The sequence below is a fragment of the Hoplias malabaricus genome, chromosome 5 (genome assembly GCF_029633855.1).
Source record: "Hoplias malabaricus isolate fHopMal1 chromosome 5, fHopMal1.hap1, whole genome shotgun sequence".
Lineage (NCBI taxonomy): Eukaryota > Metazoa > Chordata > Actinopteri > Characiformes > Erythrinidae > Hoplias > Hoplias malabaricus.
The window spans coordinates 51,646,141-51,660,549 of NC_089804.1; the positions used below are offsets into that span (position 1 = coordinate 51,646,141).

General features: G+C 41.6%; 1 protein-coding gene across 2 annotated transcripts in view; it reads right to left on the reverse strand.

The window, feature by feature from the left end:
* Positions 1 to 14,409, reverse strand: part of l1cama (L1 cell adhesion molecule, paralog a) — a 75,645-nt gene that overhangs the window by 22,665 nt on the left and 38,571 nt on the right. For both annotated transcript variants that reach the window (XM_066670492.1, XM_066670491.1), the window contains 8 exons: positions 11,426 to 11,440; positions 8,212 to 8,314; positions 7,344 to 7,531; positions 2,905 to 3,027; positions 2,397 to 2,567; positions 1,713 to 1,827; positions 1,172 to 1,356; positions 675 to 806 (listed from right to left, as the gene is read on the reverse strand). In XM_066670492.1, coding sequence (XP_066526589.1) covers positions 675 to 806; positions 1,172 to 1,356; positions 1,713 to 1,827; positions 2,397 to 2,567; positions 2,905 to 3,027; positions 7,344 to 7,531; positions 8,212 to 8,314; positions 11,426 to 11,440 — 1,032 coding nt within the window. The remainder of the gene's footprint in view (positions 1 to 674; positions 807 to 1,171; positions 1,357 to 1,712; positions 1,828 to 2,396; positions 2,568 to 2,904; positions 3,028 to 7,343; positions 7,532 to 8,211; positions 8,315 to 11,425; positions 11,441 to 14,409) is intronic.

A 14,409-nucleotide genomic window follows, 5' to 3' on the forward strand; every position in this document is an offset into this window, starting at 1 on the left:
GACATCTGCAAAGAAATGATAACATTCTGAAACCCGTTTTGAAAGAACAAATTGCCAGAAAGGAATTACAGTCTTGACATGGTTTGTTCAACATAGGTCTGTCAAAATACAATTATTTTGACTTGATAATCCTGAATTCAAGGTCGTGGTGGATTCCAGTTCAAGGTCGTGGTGGATCCGGAGCCATCTGGAATCATTGGGCGCAAGGCGGAAACACACCCTGGAGGGGGCGCCAGTCCTTCACAGGGTGACACGTTCACTCACACACACTCACATCTATGGACACTTTTGAGTATGCAATCCACCTACCAACCTGTGTTTTTGGACCATGAGAGGAAACCGGAGCACCCGGAGGAAACCCACGCAGACACGGGGAAAACACACCAAACTCCTCACAGACAGTCACCCGGAGCAGGGTTCAAACCCACAATCTCCAGGTCCCTGGAGCTGTGTGAGTGCGACACTACCTGCTGCACCACCATGCCGCCCATACATTTTGTTCCTTAACTTAACGAACTTAAACATTTAAATATGCCACTCACGTTCAAATACATTTGGGGGCCACTGTATACTACTGATGAGGACAGTGCTTGTATGCTTGGCATTCTACAGCATCCACATAAACTCATATACACACACACACACACACACATACATACAAAAATTGCAGCTACCTGATAGAGGATTTCCATTGATGCTCCAGGTAACTTGGGGGGTTGGGATGCCATCTGCTTGACAGACCAATCTCACTGTCTCTCCAGGGGCATACAGCTCACTTTCTGGCTCTTTAATCCAATATGGAGCAGCTAGTGTAACACAAACACACACACACATAAATATTCCAAAGCACAGCTCTTCTAACAACTATATTCTACTCTGCACAAATGAATGTTTATATAATTTCACTGCATTCACAAAAAGCTAAAGCTTATTAGGCAAAACCTGTGGCTCTTCAAGTCAGTGGCACTCTCCAGAACTACTAATTAGAGGATATCTTTTTGGAGGCAGTTGATAATTAGTTTTACCAGGCTTGGCACACCGTGGATGCAGGGCTTCATCGAGTCCTCCTTGCCCAGACGCCTAACAATTTAATGCTCGGCTGAGTAAGTGGGCTAGTTCAGTCCACTGTAATCAGAGGTTTAATGTGTCTGAGAGGCAGAGGGGATTGTACCTTCCACAGTGATGGTGTAGGTGTGTGCGGCGTTGCCCTGTGTATTGTTGGCCGTGCACTGGTACTCTCCTCCGTCACTTTCTGAGATGTTAGTGAAGCGCAGCAGCCTGTCAAAATTCTCTCGGGACGTACGAGATTCAGACATAGCTCCATCCTTCCGCACCCACTGGATAGAGGGAGTGGGACTGAGAGAGAAAGAGAGAGAGAGAGAGAGAGAGAGAGAGAGAGAGAGAAACCCATTTTTGTCTATTTACGCTTTCCTTTAATTAAAAAATGCATGTGTCTTTATAAATTTAATGGCAAATTTTACACAAATATATATTTGATTGAATTTATATGTAATTATAGGTACATATGTAATAATAATAATAATCTTCCAGGTGTAATTCATGTATGTAAGTTATAAGCAACATTTTACACTAAAATTTGATTCCATTATAGATTAAAAATTTAAACCTGGAGTTTTCTTGTAGCTCTGTTTTCTTATAAAAAAATCATAGGAATCCAGTAATCGCAAAGATTCATGCACACAGACACTCACAGGCCCTGAACGATACACTCCAGATCGAGGCTCTGGCCTCTCAGCACCAGATAAGTGCTGTGGGGACCTTTGGGTCTCATCATCTGTGGTCGTCTGTTCCTCACCACTGAATTAGCTACAGACAGAGAGTAGCAGGAGAAGAAAGGTAGAAAATGAGAGGAAAGAAAAAAAACAAAAATGCACACAATTAATATATCACCCATAAACCAACAGAAGATAAAGGCTTGTCAAGCGGTGTGTCCCCTGCAGACTTGAAACAAGCACACACAGACACACACACACACACACACGCTGCCTGAGGTCCAGGTGGAGCAGCATCGTGCTACTCTTCATCAAAGACATGTCACTTTAAAACACAGCTGGCATATGCACATTTCTCCCAGTCTTCCCAGACATTTACAGCTTTAATGAAGCACCAGACTGCTTCAGTAGAGCTGAACCATTTAATGTATTTATTCTGAAATTACAAAGTGCAACTTCAAATCCCTGACGTATCATCCATTCAAAACATCTGGAGTTTATTTTATAGAAAAAAAAACAATCTCTATACAGCTATATAATAAAATCATAATGAGATATTTATGACCAGTTCAGTACACTACACTTTTACCAAACAGAGTTCTAGGCCCAGAAAAAGGTTCTATGACTGGTAACAACATCATGTCTGGCACTGCTCAAACTTACAGGGGTTGACATTCAAGGTGATTGGCTCTTTGGCCACAATGATGCGGGCACCCAGGAACTGAATGTTGCAGGTGTAATCACTCCTGCTGTCCTCGGTGGTGACATGGGAGAAGTAGAGGTTTCCATCACGGCCCTGAGTCACACGCTCACTCTGTTGGATGTGCCGAAGTCCTGGGAAGGAACAAAAGAGAGCAGACAGAAGTGTGTTTAGATTGTTCTAATAAAAATATGTTCAGATCCTCTACAGGAAACACACCACTTCCAATTTTAATGTACTGTTTATTTACTATTTTAAAAAGTAAATATATTTTTTGTTTACAATATATGAATAAATGTTTGATAAAATGTGTAGAAAATGTTATTTTAAATTTGTCCTTTCAGAAGAAATATGAACTTATTTACAACAGGAAATCAGAAAATGTATCGTAGGCATGTTATAGCTGTGTTTCTTCAGGAGCTGAGATGCAGAAAAGCATCGATAGAAGAGCATAGAGCTCTGCTGACTCACTCTTGTCCATCCAGTGAATTAAGGGAGTGGCCGAACTTTCAGGAGGGTTGCAGTGGAGGATAATAGGATTTCCTTCTTCCACCAATTTCTTTTCCTTCTTCTCCTTCTGTACAGCAGGGGTATCTGAAAAAAAAGCCTAATTTTCAGTGGGTAGTACAGAGAAAAGCTATTGCTCATTACAGCCACCAGTAATTTATGAGAGTGATATGTCTGTACACTTAGCTGTCAAGAGGCCATTATTGAGAAAAGGGAAACATAAAAAAGAACATTTTTAAAAAGAAGCCACGGGACAATGGACAAGCTGCAATGAGCCTAGACCACAGTATCACTAAATGTGGGGGAAACTGAACTTTGGGGGTTATGAAGAAGTATTCTTGTATGTTTCTCTGAAAAACTGAAATCCACTTCAAATGAAGCAGATAAAAATAATAAATAAAAGTTCATTCATTCATTCACACCAGACATAAGCGCTTATCCAGTTCAGGGTCATGGTGGGTCCAGAGCCTACCTGGAATCATTGGGCGCAAGGCAGACACAGGGAGAACACAACACACTCCTCACAGAAAGTCACCCGGAGGAAACCCACGCAGACACGGGGAGAACACACCACACTCCTCACAGACAGTCACCCGGAGGAAACCCACGCAGACACGGGGAGAACACACCACACTCCTCACAGACAGTCACCCAGAGGAAACCCACGCAGACACAGGGGGAACACAACACACTCCTCACAGACAGTCACCCGGAGGAAACCCACGCAGACACAGGGAGAACACAACACACTCCTCACAGAAAGTCACCCGGAGGAAACCCACGCAGACACGGGGAGAACACACCACACTCCTCACAGACAGTCACCCGGAGGAAACCCACGCAGACACGGGGAGAACACACCACACTCCTCACAGACAGTCACCCGGAGGAAACCCACGCAGACACAGGGGGAACACAACACACTCCTCACAGACAGTCACCCGGAGGAAACCCACGCAGACACGGGGAGAACACATCACACTCCTCACAGACAGTCATCCGGAGCGAGAATCAAACCCACAACCTCCAAGTCCCTGGAGCTGTGTGACTGCAATCGTGCCGCCCTTAAATAAAAGTTGATATCATTCAATACAAGATGTAAAGATGTAAAACACTGGATGTTGAATAATTTCCTTCAACCAACCTCTGACAAAACAGAGGTTATCTTCTTGGTCCAAAAGCTGGAAGAAGTAAACTGCCAGACTTAAGGTTACAGCAGATCTGGCGTCATAATTGATCAAGTACTATAATTTCACAAACACATAGGTAACATTATTAGGACAGCTTTTCTTCATCTTGGAAATATTGCTAAATTAAGAAATGCCCCAGCCCTTCATGATGCAGATCAATTAGTGCATGTTTTTATTACGTCCAGGTTAAATGATTGTACTACTGTGTTGTCAGGAGTTTCCAAAAAAACCTTCAGCTAGTTCAGAATTCTGCCACCAGGGTCCTAACTAAACCCAGAAAATGTGATCATATCAGCTCAGTTCTATCATTGCACTGGCTTCCAATTAAATTTCATACTGATATAAAATACTTCTATTGATATACAACGTACTTCATGGTCTTGCCCTTGAATATTTTCAAAAAAACGTATTTTTATTACAAACCATCACATCCTCTTAGCTCACAGGACTTTCCATATAAAGCTCCCCCAACTCTAGAATAATCTTCCAGTTAATGTTCGGGACTCAGACACAGTCTCAGTCGTTAAGTCTAGGTTGAAAACTTACTTGTTTAGTGTAGCTTTTAGTAATGAACCTTTTATTACATAAAGGCTGTAGATCCAGGGGTTCATTGACACAGGGAACTGAGGTAAACTGAGGCTGGTGCTATTATCCCACTGCACACATGATTACACAGGTTTGTTGATGGTGGAGCAGAAAGATGCCAGTGTTTCAGGTTGCCCTTGTGTCTGTGTTACCTGCTGGTTCTCTCCTTTTAGTCTGGCTGTTGTAGTTTGACCTGCCAAGGTCACTCACCACACTCTGACAATGTTTATATTCACTATAGTCCATAAGTACAAACTAAACTATTGCCACCTCTCTATGGCCTTCATGTTAATGACTGCCCTCCTGTACGGGGGACGCTGATGAAGGACTGCTGGAGGCTCCTGCTCACCTGCCTCGAGACCCGTTATCTGACCTCCACTCCCAGTATCCATACCTTTATACCACATCCAGCTCTGGATATATGATGTGACTGATTCAGCACAGACCTTTACTAAAGTCCTCCACAAGGCTGCTTCTACCTGCAGTTTTTATATTAAAAATATACTGTGTATAATGCGTTTGACCAGAGGAAGATGGGTCCCCCTTGTGAGTCTGGGTTCCTTCCAAAGTTCTTCCTCCAGCTTCAAGGGAGATTTTCCTTGCCACTGTCGCCTTTGGCTTACTCACCTGGGGATATTTATTTAAATTTTGTTTAAATTTTCTGCTCCTGTGCTAACTGTAATATTTATTTCTTCTGTTGTTTTTGCCTGAGGCTGAAAAATTAACAACTTGCGTTTGAAGCATGTTCAAATTGGAAATAAATAACGTTGGTCTCTAAATATTGCACAGTACGGCACCTACCCCTGAATATTTACTTCTAAATTTCTAACAGGTTAATGGGTAATTGCCCCATAAGATGGGAAAAAGACATCCGATATCACACCACCAGCAAAAGCAACAAAAGCAATAGACACCAACTGCTGAAAAGTATCTGAAAAGGATGAATCCTAAGTATGTAATAAAGCACATATTTAAAAAGGCGCTGGCTGCACCTGCTGCTTCTGGCCCATTTAAATGAGGTTGTTAGACTGGTAGCTATTGTTAGCCATGTTCATGCTGAGTGCTCTCACTTCCAGCACACATTAGTCCCAGGAGGGCTTATCCCTGCTGAAACACTTACACCGCATCAACTCAACCTGGTTTCTGGGGTAACTGTTGTCACGGCAACTGGGGTGAGGTCAGAGCCGAGCATCAAAGGGAACAGGTAGATTGCTAGTGGCGCATAACAACTGTTGCTGGCCCATGTTTTATGTAAATGAACGCTAAACACAAAATCCACAACGAACCCGAGGACAAGAGTTATATTCAACAACTAAGCAGTTCAGGACTTGCACTTTATTGAAGCTGAAGACAGCCACAAATATACAGTTATGTGACCGGCCTTTAAAGTGACTTGTATGTTTTCCCTGTTACACTTGACTTTAATGGAGCTGAATCATTGGTGCATTTGCTGTGAGAGTCTTTGAGAATTTTCTTGTGGTATGCTAAACATATAAAGCCTGGAAGGTAGTTTAGCACAAGGATTACACAATTACACTACCCCAAAGGCAAGGCCAAGACCTTCATTGTTTGATGTGTAAAGTTAGTTTTTTAATCTCTGGGGCTGGAGGCTGTCAAAACAAATGATGTAAACGCTTTCCAGACATTAGCATGATGCTGTCAGAATTGGCCACTCCTTCTCTGAGGCTCAATCTCTTTTCTCTGTCTGGTTTTGTTTTCCTCCTCTGTTTTCTGTTTATCTTCACGCTTGTCTTCATCTCTGCTCTTTACATGTCTTTTGCCACTCCCACTTTGGTTACGTCACCTATTACAGGTGTTCCTTATTGTCTGAAGTTCATTTAGGCCCCATCCTCACGTATCCGGATATTCCACTTGAATGAGAAAACGTTGCATTATCATGTCAGTCCAATAGGGGGCAATAATACCTCTTAAAGAGAGACATCAAAACACCAGGAAGAATGAGAGAAACAGAGGATTTATATTCTATGTACTTCACTATATAGGGAATGAGCAGCTATTTGAATTTTAATTTTCCATTTTTGTGTGGACGGGAGGCCAAAACGCACAGGAAAACCGTTTTAAAAAAATCTTTTCTTGGTCATTCACTTTGCTTTTCCTTAATGGTGACTCTCTCCATGTTGTTTATCTTCTTAGATTCCCTTCAAGGTTTGTTTCCTTGTGTACTCCATTCCTTCATGGTTTTTATTGTCTTAGTTCAAGTTCACCATAGTTTATGTGTGTTCGAAATCTGTGTTCTCCCCTGGTGTTTTTGCTTTTCCTCCTTATCATTCCTTCTTAGCTTGTTCTTTGTATAATTAGCACTTTATTTTAGTTCCCTTCTTGTTTGTACTAGTTTCCTTCCTAAATTTATTACGTTTTCAATTCCATTGACCTGTTTCTTGTTTTTCGGTTTGTCTTGGTGCTTCGTCCTTTCCTTATCTTCCTCTTGTGTCCCTATTGAGAATATGTTATTTTTGTCTTCTGTTTGTTTAGTATTAATCTCCTATTTAGGCTCTTGTCTTCAATTCTCAAGTCTGTCTTCACTCTGTCTTATGCATAGTTGTTTCTCTGCTCTTTCTTCATGTCCTTACTTTTAGTTTATATATTAGTTGTATATTAGTGTCATACCTTCAGTGATAATCTGCACTTCTCTGGATACTGCTGTGCCCAGTTCGTTGGAGACATAACAGCTGTAGGTGCCCTGGAAATGGTGGATGGCTCCATCTTTAGCTGTGAAGCTCCCAGAATCAGGGGACGACACTATGGCAGAATTACTGGACGGGTCAAACTCCACCCCATCCTTGACCCATCGAAACCTAAGGGGGATCATGAAGAGATGTTATACAGCAATAACATTGTACACACACCGTAATCTACTGTTTCTGAGTAATCTACCGCAGAGAAACAATGACTGTGTGGAGCATAATCCCATCAGTTTTTTCATTCATTCATTCATTATCTGTAAGCGCTTATCCAGTTCAGGGTCGTGGTGGGTCCAGAGCCTACCTGGAATCATTGGGCGCAAGGCAGGAACACACCCTGGAGGGGGCGCCAATCCTTCACAGGGCAACACAGACACACACACACATTCACTCACACCTACGGACACTTTTGAGTCACCAATCCACCTACCAACGTGTGTTTTTGGACTGTGGGAGGAAACCGGAGCACCCGGAGGAAACCCACGCGGACACAGGGAGAACACACCACACTCCTCACAGACAGTCACCCGGAGCGGGAATCGAACCCACAACCTCCAGGTCCCTGGAGCTGTGTGACTGCGACACTTCCTGCTGCACCACCGTGCCGCCCATCAGTTTTTAATTTTTACTATAAGCAGATTTAAACTATTTTTTGTGGCTGCCCTACCAAAACATTCGGACTATTCTAGGGCCATGATGCTCAAACACACAAGCAAAAAAATAAGGGAATTAGCTCCTGGCGTAGATCTGGAGATCTGGATTATAATATGAAATTAGTTGCTATGGATACTGACGTGGGAGGGGGATTCCCAGTGGCCTCACAGTTGAGGATGATGTCATCAGACGAGAAGGCGGTGATAGACTCTGGTTGGACAGTGATCACTGGGGGCTTTCTGACTGCAGAGAACAGGGAAGAGGCACAGAAGATAGGGCAAGATAGTAAGCCAATGAAGAGAGAAAAAATGTTTATCCAATCCTTTTCAATTTGTGCTGAAGTGCGTGCCGAGAGTAAATCCTTCATAAATGTGATGCTTCAGACGCAGTGGTAGAGAGAGTGAGTGACCCTCAATCACTTTTACAGTAATCATCTTATTGCCTGAAACTGAAAATAGACCAATGATAAACCTCACCACTGAAAGAGAACCCCGTCACACACACACATGCACGCATGCACACTTCAGAGATACAGGGGTTGGACAATGAACCTGAAACACCTGGTTTTAGACCACATTAATTTATTAGTATGGTGTAGGGCCTCCTTTTGCAGCCAATACAGCGTCAGTTCGTCTTGGGAATGACATACACAAGTCCTGCACAGTGGTCAGAGGGATTTGAAGCCATTCTTCTTGCAGGATAGTGGCCAGGTCACTACGTGATGCTGGTGGAGGAAAACGTTTCCTGACTCGCTCCTCCAAAACACCCCAAAGTGGCTCAATAATATTTAGATCTGGTGACTGTGCAGGCCATGGGAGATGTTCAACTTTACTTTCATGTTCATCAAACCAGTCTTTCACCAGTCTTGCTGTGTGTATTGGTGCATTGTCGTCCTGATACACGGCACCGCCTTCAGGAAACAATGTTTGAACCATTGGATGCACATGGTCTTACTGGTGCAATGTGCAGTTAATGAAGATCCAATTTAGCCATGAAACCTCCCACACTACAATGACAGGTGTTTCAGTTTCATTTTCTAACCCCTGTATACTATAAACCCAAGTTTAATTAGAACTTGACTGTTTTAAATGTAACATGTCTTGCTTCTTCACAGCTGTAATCACATATTACATTCCTTTTATTTTAAGACAAAACATAGTGTAATGTTGATAGGAACCAGTCTAGGAAGAAAAGTGATCTGAAATAAAAAACAGGTCTGGTTTTGATTATTGACAGCGAAAGACTGTGAAAGAACCCTGTAAAATTCTAGTATATATATATATATATCATATGGTGCTACCAGGATTAAACAGAGAATTAAAATACATGCTTTCTTTAAGACATATGAAGTGAGCCAGTGCTAATTTTCATACAGCTGCTAATGGAACTTTATTGGCCAATGCCTCACGCTTGGAGGAGAAGACTTAAACGTTATAGGTTTTTATATAGTTTTATAGAGTTCACTAAATGTAGGAAGATTTTTTTTAAATTTTACACATTTTGACTTTTCCAATACATCATTAAAACAGTTACACACTTATCTGTTTTACAAGCAGATATCCACATATGCACATAAACACCCACACACGCACAGAGTTATAAAAATACTGCCATTGATGTTTCCAATAAAAGAATGTCTCTTGTATCTTGAGCTTGTCCCCAGTGAGCCTGAGCTGAAGGAGCAGTGAATTCAGATTAGGTGAACATGAGACGTTCTGTAAGTGTGTGACATTTCATGCATGAGCAGCTCACAAGGAAAAAGCTGCAGAAAGATAGGGAAAGGGAATACACAGAAAAAAAAGAAAGAAAATGAGGCCAGTGGCGTACAAGGACAGAAAGGGAAAGACCTACGGAATATGACTGAGGATTGCTTTTAATGTAGGATCCCACCATTTTTTTTTAATTCAATCATTACACTTTAGAAAGATTTGACATTGGAATGATGCATTTTAGAGAAACCTACCCACTGGTTTCTTTATAGTGTGTGTGTTAGGAAGCAGGGGTTTTAATGTAAATATAGCCACTTTGTTATCTAAATCCACCAGTGTATTTCTGACTTGATACAATTCTCTCAAATGACACATTTCACATTAAAACACTCTGAATGAATGATTCAACATTTGAAATTAGGCATAAAATAAGAAACCTTGTGGAATCCTCCTTTGTGACACAATGGATCTAAACAAGACCCAAATTAAATGAATATAATCAGAAGTGGTATGAATACAGCATGCTCTTACAAAAAGCAATTTAAAATCAATTTTATGTTCAACTCCAAAGGGTTTACGTTGACACTACCATAGCATCAAGCAAATGCAGATCAGATAAACACTCAAGCTGCTTTTGAATATGAAATTTGCTTTGTAAGGCAGCTTATGCATTTTAATCTTTATAAACAGAACAGAAAAAGGCTTATGCATCTGAGGCTATGTAAATGGGTAGGAAATCCAAGGAGAAGTGAACAAAGCAGAAAAACTGAGAAAGAGTCAGGGAGAGAGCGGAAGCGCTGGAGAGCGGAGAGGGAGAGGGACATGAACAAGGACATTGGAAATTAGAGATAATTTAATTTAAATACAGAATTTCAAATCTATTTAATATGCTGTTGGCAGTCATCCATAACTCTGTTGAAACAATACCATTCTGATCGATTTGATGAGGTAATATTACCTACAGTTTTAGTGGTTGAAACCACTAGCAATGTTGTCTGCAACTCAATAACAGCCTTATGTTACCCCTTATTTAACTACAGCCACAGATACTAAAATATATATATATTTAAAATATATATATGATATACAGGGGTTGGACAATGAACCTGAAACCCCTGGTTATAGACCACAATAATTTATGAGTATGGTGTAGGGCCTCCTTTTGCGGCCAATACAGCGTCAGTTCGTCTTGGGAATGACATATACAAGTCCTGCACAGTGGTCAGAGGGATTTGAAGCCATTCTTCTTGCAGGATAGTGGCCAGGTCTCTACGTGATGCTGGTGGAGGAAAACGTGTCCTGACTCGCTCCTCCAAAACACCCCAAAGTGGCTCAATAATATTTAGATCTGGTGACTGTGCAGGCCATGGGAGATGTTCAACTTCACTTTCATGTTCATCAAACCAATCTTTCACCAGTCTTGCTGTGTGTATTGGTGCGTTGTCGTCCTGATACACGACACCGCCTTCAGGACACAATGTTTGAACCAGTGGATACACATGGTCTTACTGGTGCAATGTGCAATTAATGAAGATTGTCCACCAGGCTGCTCCAATTTAGCCATGAAACCTCCCACACTACAATGACAGGTGTTTCAGTTTCATTGTCCCACCCCTGTATATATGTAAAAAGTGCAAGCACTTACGTTCTTTTATGTGGTCTGTCCAGTGGGTCAGCATGGGAGAAGAAGAGAGGCTTTTACATTTGTACGTACAAGTCACACACATTTATTATAACATCAAAACTCAGGCAACACAAAGACTCTCAAGAGTCTCAAAATCAAAAGCAGTGGTTTTGGAAACTGCTGCTAATTTTTCCCATAGAGGCCTGGATTTTGTAACAGGGGCATCATCCATATTATAAAACAACGATATGATTTCTGCCACTTATTTTATTTTATTTTAATTTAGTTATTGGACATATCTGAAGGGTTATTTTTAGATTACTGTCTGATTATACACTGCAAATAAATGTGAAACTGTTACATATAAAAAACTAACATTTACTGACCACTGCAATATCATAATAACATTAACAGATCTTAGTGGCCACCTGGGTTCAACTGTGGCCCAAACAATGCAGCATTGCATGGTATAAATGTGCTTGCTAAGCCAGGCCAAATAAAACCTCAGTGTTTCTTCTGCTCTGCTTTGGATTAGGAAATGCATATCCAACATCTTATTTCCATGCAACAACTCTAAAGACAGAGAATATATATCATTAACAAAGAATTTCTTCGCTAGTGAAGCCTGTGACCCTGCGCACCAGACATGACAGTATGTGGGTGTATTAACGATTAGACTGGCCACATCTGTTCACACCCTTAAATGTCACTAAATGAAAATCAAAGAAACACTGACCTTCATATTTGCCCCTTTACATGTGCACCCCCACACACATTCAAACCGACATTTCCATCTGTTTAAAAGTGGAATTCCACAGTTTTCCACAATCATTCACAGTGGGTTGATGTGAAATGCTCAGTTTAAAGTTGTGGTGACCGAAAAGCTACCTCCCTGAAATAGTTACGAGTATGTTATGAGTAAGCTTTATATTCCATTTGTGGCAGATAGGCACATGGAGGGCATCATTAGGCCAGTGCAGGGGTGGCCAACGCATTTCATTCATTCATTATCTGTAACCGCTTATCCAATTTAGGGTTGAGGTGGGTCCAGAGCCTACCTGGAATCATTGGGCGCAAGGCGGGAACACACCCTGGAGGGGGCGCCAGTCCTTCACAGGGCAACACACACACTCACACACATTCGCTCACACACTCACACCTACGGACACTTTTGAGTCGCCAATCCACCTACCAACGTGTGTTTTTGGACTGTGGGAGGAAACCGGAGCACCCGGAGGAAACCCACGCGGACACAGGGAGAACACACCAACTCCTCACAGACAGTCACCTGGAGCAGGAATCGAACCCACAACCTCCAGGTCCCTGGAGCTGTGTGACTGCGACACTACCTGCTGCACCACCGTGCTGCCCTGAACCCATTTCATTCACAATAAAAATATATCTGTTGACTGTGTACCTTCGAGCCATTCAATGTTCATTTTGAAATGGGAAAACGGCAAATAGGAAACAACCCGTTTCTGATTTGTAAGAAAATCAGAAGGAACTAAACAGGAAAATGCGCCTTCTGTTAAGAGGGCTTTGGTCAACTCGATCTGCATTCTCTTTCACCATTTCCCACTGCCTTCTGTCATTTCTGTTCTGAACCCTCCTTCCTCCTCACATTCCTGCGACATGGGGCAGATAATGCTTTGAAATATTCAAAGTTAGTTTCAGAATATTGTTCCAAATACATCCCCTTAGCCGTGTTTCTGTTCACAGTGAGAATAAAAGTAAACAGAGATAGTGTAAAGGAGCCGACTCCCAAAGAAGTCGACTCAGTCTCGGGTTGCGATCGTAATGAGAAGTTGCGGATGCTCTAGTATGGTAGTTGGCTCCTGGTAATAATGTGATTTTTCTGGTGTGTCTGACAGGTTGGCCACCTCTGGGCCAGTGTTATTCCCATAGGAAATATGTCTTAAGATGAAACACAATTTTACCACTATCAACATGTGTTATAAAATCCCAGAAAGCAAGAAGCAATTCACATCAAACCAGCGTGAATGACTCTTTACAACTCAATGCTTGAATCTTGCAGAAATAAGAAACAGTGGAATCCTCTGTTACAAGCATGGCACTGTTCTGAGTGATACACCATGAGTGGAAAGTGCAGAGTAACAGAACTGGGCCCGCGGCAGTGGAGAAGCTAGAGAAGAAATGTGCAGGGTAATAGTGTTCCTGCAGTTGGACTTGTACTGAGCATTTTTCACCCCCTCAATCAGTTACACATCTGCTCCAAGGAAACCAGATCAATGGCGTAATCAATTGAGCAATTAAATACACCTAGAACCGCAAACACCACAGCTCCTGTCTAAACCACGCATAATTCACCACAAAGACCACAAATGCATAATAAATGCAATAAAAAAGGATGCATTCATTTAATGTGTTTGCCCCATATGGGCTATTTGTTCCCCATATACAATAATCCGGCTTCATGTCATGTTTTTCTATTATAGAGATTATAGAAATATATATATATATATATATATATATATATATATATATATATATAGGGCTGGATAATATGGGCAAACGTTATATCACAATATATTTCTAAATTTCAGTTGTTACGATATAATTCTGATATCATTACAACAAACAAGAAAAATGACATCACCATCAAAAATAAACCTCTTAGTTTAGTCAATATTAACATTTTAAAACTAACTTTATAATTGTGGGCAGTGCCCTGTAATGAACGTTGGTCAGTGACTATTGCTGTAAATAATGAATAATGAAATATTGAAAATGTGTTTAAAAATCATGTCATTGTTATCGAAACATATCATTCATTATCTGTAAGCGCTTATCCAGTTCAGGGTCGCAGTGGGTCCAGAGTCTACCTGGAATCATTGGAGGCAAAGCAGGAATACACCCTGGAGGGGGCGCCAGTCCTTCACAGGGCTACACACACACATTCATTCACACCTACGGACACTTTTGAGTCACCAATCCACCTACCAACGTGCGTTTTTGGACTGTGGGAGGAAACCGGAGCACCCGGA